Genomic DNA, 9,810 nt, shown 5'->3' on the forward strand with positions numbered 1-9,810 from the left:
GGGGGGGGGGGGCTTCAGCAGCCCTGTGCTCTGTTCTCTCTGTGGCCTTGGGCAAGACACTTAACTTCCCTGTGCCTCAGTTTCCCCATCTGAGAAGTGCAGCCTCCCCTCCCCCACTGTGGTCCAGCTTGCTGAGGCTGGTGGGGAAAGGCGCAGTCTGAGCAGCATGAGGTGCTGCCAAACCTCAGCCAGCCGCCCCTCTTCCCAGCTCTGCCGGCTCCGAGATGGCTAGTCTGCGTGTGGCAGCAGGGTGGCTCAGCCTGGCACCGGCGGGCTGGCTGTGAGCCGGGCGGGCGGGGGCTCTGCCCAGGGGACATCTCTGCAGCTGTAGCAGCCGGTTCTCAGCGCTCCGCTTCCTCCAAACCCGCTGCAGGGCTGGTGGGTGGGAACGGCGTTCCGGCTCTCGGGAGAAGCCTCCTGCTCCCCTTGCAAGCCCGGGGGGAGCCGGCCCCGGGGTTTTCTGTTCCAGTGATTGCTCCAGCCTCTGACACTGCCCCTCTGCTGATTCATTGAGTCAGCAGCTTAAATACTGGGAGGGACCGAGCAGCCCCACTCTGCTCCCACAGCTGCACCGGGCTTGGGCTGCTCCGCTTCCCCGGCCCTGCCCCGGCCCAGCAGCAAGACCCCGGCTGGTGAGTCTCTTTTCATTTTCTGTGCTGGCAGCGCTCGTCCTGCCCCAGTTCTCCCAGGAGCTCCGGGTTTGCCTGGCTCCGGCTTGTGTTGCTCCGGCACACGGATTCCAGCCGAGAACTGTGGGAGCAGAAATATGTAGGTAAGAGGAGCAGAACTCCAAGTGCCGCCCAGAGAGACCAGGGAGAAGGGGGAAGTAAAAGTTTCAGATGGGTTGATTGTTAAAGGGTGTGTGTGTGTGTGACTGTGTGTGTGTGTGTGACTGACTGTGTGTGTGTGTTGATTGTTAAAGGGTGTGGCTGTGTGTGTGTGTGTGTGTGTGTGTTAAAGGGTGTGTGTGTGTGTGTGTGTGTGTGTGATAAAGGGTGTGTGTGTGTGATTGTTAAAGGGTGTGACTGTGTGTGTGTTAAAGGGTGTGTGTGTGTGTGTGTGTTGATTGTTAAAGGGTGTGACTGTGTGTGTGTGTGTTGATAAAGGGTGGGTGTGTGTGTGTGTGTGTGTGTTGATTGTTAAAGGGTGTGTGTGTGTGTGTGACTGTGTGTGTGTCTGTCTCTCTCTCTCTCTCTGTCTCTCTCTCTGGGGCACTTCCTTTGTAGGGTGGTACATTCTTGCCCTGACCGACAAAGGAGTAGAACAGTTTTCGGCTGCCTTTCATTAACTGGTGCTCGCATGCTCCCAGCTGGTGGGAAAGGCGGCGGCAGGAAGAGCCGTTTGATGTGCCGAGGGCTCGGTTAAGTATAAGATGCTCAATGTAAACAGAATCGGTCTCGATGCAAACCGTTTCCAGATGCAAACCACACAAAGGTGGGAGGCTGGAGGGGAATTTTCCCTCTTGCCAGCGAATGGTTCCGGGGGCTGTGCTGCGCAGAGGCCAGGGAGGGAGGGCAGCCGGCCCGCGGGCAGGTAGCGGGGTGTGTGCCCCGGGTGGGGGTCAGTGCTCTGGAGGCTGCCAAGGGCCGGCCGGCGAGGGGCGGGAGCCGCGACTTCCCTTCCAAGCGGAGCTCTGGTGGCTGGGGGCTGGTTATGGTGTTGGGGGGCCCAGGAGCTCTGGATGGGGCCTGGGGCTCGGCGGTGCTCCCCCAAGGCTGAGAGTGGCTGGGCTCCCAAGGGGGTCTGTCTCTGTCTCCCCCAGCCCCTGGCCAGGCTGCTCGGAGCCTCGCCCCGGGGCACGTCGGCCAAGGGCCTTCGGAGCCACACAAAGAGCCTGGGCTCAGGGCGCACGAGGATGGTGCAAAGAGCACCATTATTACGTAGTGCTCACACCCACGCACCATCCGGGGGAGCCCCTACGCTGGCACCTGGCCATCGGGCCGAGCCGTCCTTCGAGAGACCCGGCCCCTCCGGGTAGGGCTGCCAAGTGTCTGGTGGCACAAAGCCACACGCCATAGCCCCGCCCCTTCCGGTGGCCCCGCCCCCACTTGCTGCATTCCCCCACTCCCAGTGGCTCACTTTCCCTAAGCTGGGGCAGGAGCCGGGGTGCAGGATGGGGTGAGAGCTCTAACTGGGGGTGCAGGCTCTGGGGTGGGGCCAGAAATGAAGGGTTTGGGTAGAGAAGGGGATTCTGGGCTGGGGTGAGGGCTCGGGCTGGGGGTGCAGGCTGGAGAAGGGTTTGGGGTGCGGGGGCTGCAGGATGGGGTGAGCTTTGGGGTCAGGAGGGGGTTCTAGGCTGGGGCAGGGGCTCAGGGTGCAGGAGGGGACAAGGGCTCCAGACGGGGGTGCAGGCTCGGGGGAGGGGCCAGGGCAGGAGGCTGTGACTTGTGCTTACCATGGGCAATGCCAGTCAGTCGCAGAGGGGCTGAGGCCAAACAAGTCCGGCTCCTAGGCAGGGGGCAGGAGGCTCCATGCGCTGCCCTGGCCTGCAGACACCGTCCCTGCAGCTCCCATTGGCCGCAGCTCCTGGCCAATGGATGGTGGAGCTGGTGCTTGGGGCGGGAGCAAAGCCCCAGCTCCCGCCTAGGACCCGGACCTGCCGGTTGCTCCTGGGGTGCAGCGTGGAGCCAGGACAGGCAGGGACTGGCCTGAGCCCCCCGCCGCCTGGTCGCAGGCACTGGCCTGAGCCGCCAGAGGGCACTCAGTCGCAAACCGGGCAGCTGCAGCCCCTGCCATCCCCAGCTGCCCGGACTCAGCATGGCCCCTGCCCGGGAGCCCGGGAGCAAAGGCTGCCTCGGTGCCGGGCCCACGGCTGCGGCCTCGCTGGGGGAGGTGGGGGGGGGGAGGGGAGCTGCCGCCTTTGATTGCTTGACTCTGGGGGTTGCAGAGCCTGGCACTTTGCCTGTCCAGCTGCAGGCGCCTCGATGCACCAGAGCCTGGGCGAGCTGCCGGGCCCTTGGAGCCAGGGCTGGCCCGGCCCTCCGAAGCACAGCTGTTGGCTGCCCTCCTGCACCTTGTGCTCAGCCCGGCTCGTTGGGACTGGGCTCCGGGCCACCAGCAGCCGCATGTGGGAGGCTTTCCCTGGCCTGTGCTGCCGGCCGGCCCCTCGAGCTCACCAAGCCAAAGTGCCCAGGGCTTGGCGGGTCCGGCCCAGGCTGCGGAAGTGGCACTGGGTGTCCCGGGGCTGCCGAGCGAGCCGTGAGCGTGCGAGGGCGGAATCGCTGGAGAGCCTGAGGCTCGGCCCAGGGCTCTGCGTTCCCAGGCCCTGGCCTCGCCACCTGGCCTAGTACCTGGCCTGGCTGTCCGCAGCTCCTCTCTCTGGGGCGAGGCGGCTCGTTCCGGGCAGGAGCCTGCCGCCAGGGCGATGAACTCTGGGTGCTGTGTGCGCGCGGGTAGGATGGGCAGAGCTGTGCTCCTCCGTGGCTGTGCGCTCCTGGGCTGTGTCTAGACTGGCCAGTTTTTCCGGAAAATCAGCCGCTTTTCCGGAAAAACTTGCCAGCTGTCTACACTGGCCGCTTGAATTTCCGCAAAAGCACTGACTTCCTACTGTAAGAAATCAGTGCTTCCTGCAGAAATACTGTGCTGCTCCCGTTCGGGCAAAAGTCCTTTTGCACAAAACTTTTGCACAAAAGGGCCAGTGTAGACAGCTCAGATTTGTTTTCCGCAAAAAAGTCCCGATGGTGAAAATGGCGATTGGGGCTTTTTTGCGGAAAAGCGCGTCTAGATTGGCAAAAAGTGCTTTTGTGGAAAAGCATCCTGCCAATCCAGACACTCTGTTCCGAAAATGCTTTTAACGGAAAACTTTTCTGTTAAAAGAATTTCTGGAAAATCAAACCAGTGTAGACGTAGCCCTGTTGGCCTGGCTTTGTCTCCTTCCCACGCCCGGCGCGCAGGCCGGCCGCTGTCGCGCTGAGATCCCCTCGGGTTCTGCTTTGTCTCCTTCCCACGCCCAGCGCGCTGAGATCCCCTCGGGTTCTGCTTTGTCTCCTGCCCTGTCGCGCTGAGATCCCCTCGGGTTCTGCTTTGGCGCCGTTCCCACGCTGGCTCCAGCGGGAGCACCGGAAACCTTGCTGGCCACCCAGACTCTGGGAAGGCTCCTCGGAGCGGCGGGCGCGGGGGCTGCTGGGCGGCGTGGGAGACGCTCCCGTTGGCTTTGCTCCCAGCCTGTTCCAGATTTGCCCGTGTTTGTCCAGGCTGATCTTGGCGACCCCAGACCGGCACAGAGCCCGTTCCCAGCCTGTCTGCATCCTCAGCAGGGTGCCGAGGCCTCCAGCTGGGATCTGCTCAGGGGCGGGGCGGGCGTGCACAGTCTGGCGCAGAGCCCAGCCGAGCGCTGCCCCTCCCTGCAGCCAGCCCCGCACGCGCCTTGCTGACGGCTGCAGCGGGGCTCAGCCCGCGGGATGTGGTGCTCCCTGTGCAAGTGTCGGCAATTGGCCACGGCTGGCAGCTCCGGGCTATGGCCCCCTGCCCGTGTCCCCCCCGGGGCTACTGGCATCTGCCCAAGGCGGGAATGTGTGTGCCTGGGCCGGGGGCTCCCCGGGAGCGGGGAATCTGGCACGTCCGCGCCCCAGAGGCCGTTCCAGCCGGGGCAGGAGTGGGAGATCCCTGCGGCCGTGACCCGTCGGCCCCGCGCCCCGGGCAGGCCAGAGCAGCTGTGACTGGAGCCCTCAGATGCTCATCAGAGCAGTAGCATCTCCTAAAGGTTAGAGCCAGGACTGGGCACCTGGGCCCTTGCCCCAATGCTCTGCAGACCTCCCCACGGCAGAGCGGGAGTAACTAGGCCCTGTCCCTAGAGCCCGGCAGACCCGGAGGGTCGCCCTTCGCTAGCAGGAATGTCTCTGGGCCTGCCGGTGCAGGGCGCCTCGGCTAGCGCCCCAGCGCCCTGCGGGTCCCTGGCCAGGCTGGCTGCGGTGAGGGGCTCACGGGCGGGCGCTGACGCTGACGCTGACGCTCTGTGTTGTGTTCCAGGCCATGGCGCTGAGAGGCTGCGTCCTGCTGCTCGTCCTGCTGCAGGGGCTGTGCGTGGCGCTGGCGCAGTGCCCCGAGCCGTGCCAGTGCTCCAAGTCCGCCCAGGTGCAATGCGCCGGAGCCGGCATCACGCAGCTGCCCAGCCCCCTCCCCAGCAACGCCATGAGCCTGCAGATCATCAACACCCGCCTGGAGGAGCTGGGCCCTGCGGCCTTCGGCAACGCCTCCCAGCTGATCGCCCTGCGGATCGAGAAGAATGACCTGTCCCGCCTCAGCCCCGGCGCCTTCCAGGGCCTGGCCGCCCTGCGCTACCTCAGCCTGGCCAGCAACCGGCTGCAGGACCTGCCCCCGGAGCTCTTCCAGCCCCTGGGCAAACTCGAGTCCCTGCTGCTCTCGGGCAACCAGATCCGGGAGCTCCAGCCCGCCCACTTCGCCCCGCTCGGCCTCCTGAAGGAGCTGCAGCTGCATGGGAACAGCCTGCAGGCCCTGCCCGAGGGCGTCTTCGACCGGCTCGCCAGCCTCACCAAGCTCAACCTGGCGAAGAACAGCATCGCCGCCCTGCCCGCCAAGGCCTTCCGGCGCCTGCCCCGGCTGCAGGTGCTGCGGCTGTACGAGAACCAGCTGCAGGAGATCCCGGCCGGCGCCTTGGACCGGCTGCGGGAGCTGCAGGAGCTGGGGCTGCACCAGAACCGGCTCCGGAGCCTCTCGCCCGGGCTCTTGGCGCACAATGCCCGCCTGCAGAAGCTCTTCCTGTCCAACAACCTCCTGGAGGCTCTGCCCCCGGGGCTGCTCCTGCGGCTGCCCGAGCTCTCCAAGCTGACGCTGCACCGGAACGCGCTGCGGGACCTCGCCCCGGTGACCTTCGGGCCCATGCCCCAGCTGCGGGAGCTCTGGCTCTACGACAACCAGCTCGCCACCCTGCCCGACCTGCTCTTCAGCAACCTCACCCAGCTGCAGGTGCTGGTCCTGAGCAGCAACCAGCTGGGCAGCGTCGCCCCCGCAGCCTTCCAGGGCCTGGGCGAGCTGCTGGAGCTGTCCCTGCACTCCAACGCCCTGCACACCCTGGACGGGGAGCTGCTCCGGGGCCTGCCCAAGCTGCAGAACCTCTCCCTGCACAGCAACCAGCTGCGCGCCCTGCCGGGGGGCCTCTTTCGCCACGCCCCGGAGCTGCTGAACCTCCAGCTGCAGAACAACTCCCTGGAGAGCCTGCCTGCTGGCCTCCTGGAGCCGCTGGCCCGGCTGCGCCAGGTGGGGCTGCACGACAACCCCTGGCGCTGCGACTCCGGCATCCTGGCGCTCCGGGGCTGGCTCCGAGCCAACGGGCAGAAGGTGAGGGACAGCCCGCCTGTGTGCGCCCTGCCGCTGCTCGTGAGGGGGGCCCCTGTCGTGGGCTTTGAGGAGGGGCCCTCCTCCCCGGAGACCCCTTCCGGGGCCCCGACGGACGGGCCGGACGCCACCTCCCCTGGTCACCCCGAAACGTCCCCCTCCGGCCGTCTCGCTCCCGAGAAAGTGCCGCCCACGGCCTCCGGGCCCGGGGACGCAGGGACGGCGAGCGGGTCCCCGAGCAGGCCCCCGGCTGGGCCCCCCGGGGCCCAGGAGAAGGGGCTGTGGGGCCTGACTCGCACCCAGAGCGCGGTGGTGGTGGCTGTCATCACGCTGGGCTGCTTGGCGGTGCTGTGCACGCTGGTGGCGCTGGGCGCGTTCGGCTGTAAGAGGAGGGGCCGGGGGGGGTGGAGGCGAAGGAAGGGCCAGAACAAGGCCTAGGCCGGGGCGTGAAGCTCTGTGCGGATTGCACTGGCGCTGCAGGGCCCCTCATTCCCCCCAGCATGTGGGGCTGGGAGATGGGGGTCGGTCCTATGGTCCCAGCAGGCCTTACAGCGCACACAAGGACTGAGCTAAATTGCCTTCCTCGCAGACCCAGACTCCTCTCCCCTCCTGTGGCCTGGAGCCTGAGGCCTGCCCCACGGCATCACCCTTGCCCCTCGGGCACCCCATGGGCCCGGCCTTGGCACGCTGGAGGCACCAAAGGCTGAGGTAGAGCCCTGGGCGCTTGAGGGGGCGTTTGTGCCCTTGGCCCCTGGCCCGTCATCCCGCTCACTAGCCCAGCTCCATCGCCCTGGCGGCAGGGAACAGCCCGGGTCTCTGCGCTCCCTGCTCCCAGGCTGGGGGCACGAAATCAGCCCAATTCAGACAAAACCAGAGCCCTGCAGGGCAACTATGGGGGGCACTGCGTGGATACCACGGCACTGCATGGGTATTGTGGCCACCCTCGGCACTGCGTGGATACCATGGCACTGCGTGGGTATTGTGGCCACCCTCGGCACTGCGTGGATACCACGGCACTGCGTGGGTATTGTGGCCACCCTCGGCACTGCGTGGATACCATGGCACTGCGTGGGTATCGTGGCCACCCTTGGCACTGCGTGGATACCATGGCACTGCGTGGGTATCGTGGCCACCCTCGGCACTGCGTGGCCACTCATGGCACTGTGTGGGTATTGTGGCCACCCTCGGCACTGCGTGGATACCATGGCACTGCGTGGGTATCGTGGCCACTCTCGGCATTGCGTGGCCACTCATGGCACTGCGTGGGTATTGTGGCCACCCTCGGCACTGCGTGGATACCATGGCCCTGTGTGGGTATTGTGGCCACCCTCGGCACTGCGTGGATACCATGGCACTGCGTGGGTATCGTGGCCACCCTCGGCACTGCGTGGCCACTCATGGCACTGCGTGGGTATTGTGGCCACCCTCGGCACTGCGTGGATACCATGGCCCTGTGTGGGTATTGTGGCCACCCTCAGCACTGCGTGGGTATCGTGGCCACCCTCGGCACTGCGTGGGTATCGTGGCCACCCTCGGCACTGCGTGGGTATCGTGGCCACCCTCCGCACTGCGTGGCCAGTCATGGCACTGCGTGGGTATTGTGGCCCATGACACTGTGTGGGCATCGTGGCAATCCACAGCACTGCGTGGCCACTCATGGCACTGCATGGGTATCGTGGCCACCCTCGGCACTGTGTGGCCACTCATGGCACTGCGTGGGTATCATGGCAACCCATGGCACTGTGTGGATACCACGGCACCACGTGGCCACTCACGGCACTGCTTGGCCACTCAGGAAAAGCGCAGATGCTGGGCGCTGGAGCGGCTGTGGTCGGAGGGCTGGGCTGGGTTGGTGCGTGTCTGCAGCGCAGTACGGGGTGGGCAGGGGAGGGGGCCCCCATTCCAGCACTACATGCTGTTCATTGTGGAGCAGAGACCTTCCTATTTCTTCCCCTCTCGCCACCCCCGTCTCTAACCCTCCCAGCAGTGCCCAGTGTCTGCCTCTCCCCACGTGGCTATGGGACCGCGCCCCCCACTGCCAGTCCGGCTGGACCCCTCACCTACCGCTTCCAGAGCCATCTCCCCTCTCGGGGGCCAGAGCCGACCCCTCCCCCAGTAGGGTCTCCTCGTGGCCTCGTGCCGTCTGCACCCACGGTGTGTCTCGGTGAATACTTAGCGTGTGCGCCCCACGGGGCAGGGACCTCGGTTTGCTCAGCCTTTGTACAGCGCCTTGCACAGTGGGAGTCTGGCTCGGGACCGTGGTTCTTAGCTCCCCAGCAGCATGAACAATACCAATAAAGTATCCCTGACCCACCCCACCGCTCTTCTGTCTGTGGCCGGCGCAAGTCACTAACACCCCGCCCCACGCACAGCTCTGAGAGCCACCTCCCCAGGGCCCCCCGCTGTCTGCGCCCCCCACGCGCCTGCCCTGCAGCTCGGAGCCGCCTCTGCTGCCTGAGGTTCCCAGGAGACGGGCGGACTGGTGTGAACGGGACAGGAACCCTCCAGGGTGTGGAGCTGGCTTCCCTCCCCACTGGCCATCCCAGGCCCAGTGGGGCTCCCATTCTGGCAGGCAGGGGGCTGCTTGTGGGGAAGCAGGGGCAGGGAGCCAGGGGAGCAGGGGTCTGGGGGGTAGGGAGCCGGGGGGCCAGGGGTCTGGGTGGCAGGGAGCCGGGGGGCCAGGGGTCTGGGGGGCAGAGGGCCGGGGGGCCAGGGGTCTGGGGGCCAGGAATCTGGGGCGCAGGGGGCCCGGAGTCTGGGGGGCAGGGGCCCGGGGGGCAGGGAGCCAGGTGCCAGGGGCCTGGTCTCCCCCTGTGCCCAGGGCAGGGGCGATGCCCTGTGAGCCCCCCCGAGCCCGTAAGCTAGCGGGTCACCTCTCTGCCTCGGTGAGGTGAGCTTTGCTGGGACGGCGCCCGCGTGGCAGCCCCCGCACGCCCCTCGCCCCCTGCAGCTGCAAACGCCTGGGGCCTCTGCCCCCCTGGACTGGGGGGCCCGTTCAGCGAGCCCAGGTCCCGCTCTCTGCAGCGCCCGTCCCCTCCCGGGAGGCCACAGCCGCTGGCTCCGGGGGCAGAACCCGCTGGGCTCCCCGGGCTCGCACGTCACTTCGCTGTGGCACGGTCGGGGGAGCGTGAACCTGCCGAGGCTCCCGCAGCTCAGCCCCGCGCAGAGAACCGGCCGGGGACGCAGTCGAAGCGGCTTTCCAGTGGCTGGCTGGAGCGACGGACCAGCAGGCCCCAGGACACCCTGCACTCGCCCCTGGCGCTGCCAGCTCCAGCCCGATCCCTGCCCCGCCCCCAGTCTGTACGGCCATCGCCCGTGTCCCCACCAGTGTCCCTTCCACCAGGGCTGCACTGGCTGTGACGGCGCGGCGGGTCCCCGCCCTGCACCCCGGAGCAGCAAGAACAGACCCCGCCGGACACAGCCCAGCACAGCCCTGGGTGGCTGCAGGAGTCAGGGCCAGGCAGCCTCAGCCCCCTTGGGGTGGGGGTCCATCCCCCCCTAGGCCCTCAGTCCCCA

General features: G+C 66.9%; 1 protein-coding gene across 5 annotated transcripts; it reads left to right on the forward strand.

Moving 5' to 3' along the window:
• The first annotated feature begins 336 nt into the window (after nt 1-336).
• Nucleotides 337-7,866, forward strand: LOC149523838 (uncharacterized). Of its 5 annotated transcripts, none has more exons than XM_089780685.1 (2): nt 337-632; nt 4,969-7,864. In XM_089780685.1, exon 2 carries the CDS (start codon nt 4,972-4,974, stop codon nt 6,730-6,732), a length of 1,761 nt encoding a protein of 586 aa, XP_089636811.1. In that variant the 5' UTR covers nt 337-632; nt 4,969-4,971; the 3' UTR covers nt 6,733-7,864. The 5 variants fall into 5 exon arrangements, with proteins under 5 accessions (XP_089636811.1, XP_089636812.1, XP_089636815.1 ...); XM_089780686.1 differs by lacking the exon at nt 337-632 and adding an exon at nt 642-772 and having other exon boundaries at nt 4,969-7,866; XM_089780689.1 differs by lacking the exon at nt 337-632 and adding an exon at nt 662-768 and having other exon boundaries at nt 4,969-7,866.
• The last annotated feature ends 1,944 nt before the right edge of the window (nt 7,867-9,810 follow it).

The sequence above is a fragment of the Pelodiscus sinensis genome, chromosome 10 (genome assembly GCF_052426305.1).
Source record: "Pelodiscus sinensis isolate ZL-2025 chromosome 10, ASM5242630v1, whole genome shotgun sequence".
In the NCBI taxonomy this organism is placed as follows: domain Eukaryota; kingdom Metazoa; phylum Chordata; order Testudines; family Trionychidae; genus Pelodiscus; species Pelodiscus sinensis.

Excerpts from the sequence above, each read along its gene's own strand:
- LOC149523838 (XM_089780685.1), top strand. The coding sequence starts at position 4,972 with ATGGCGCTGAGAGGCTGCGTCCTGCTGCTCGTCCTGCTGCAGGGGCTG.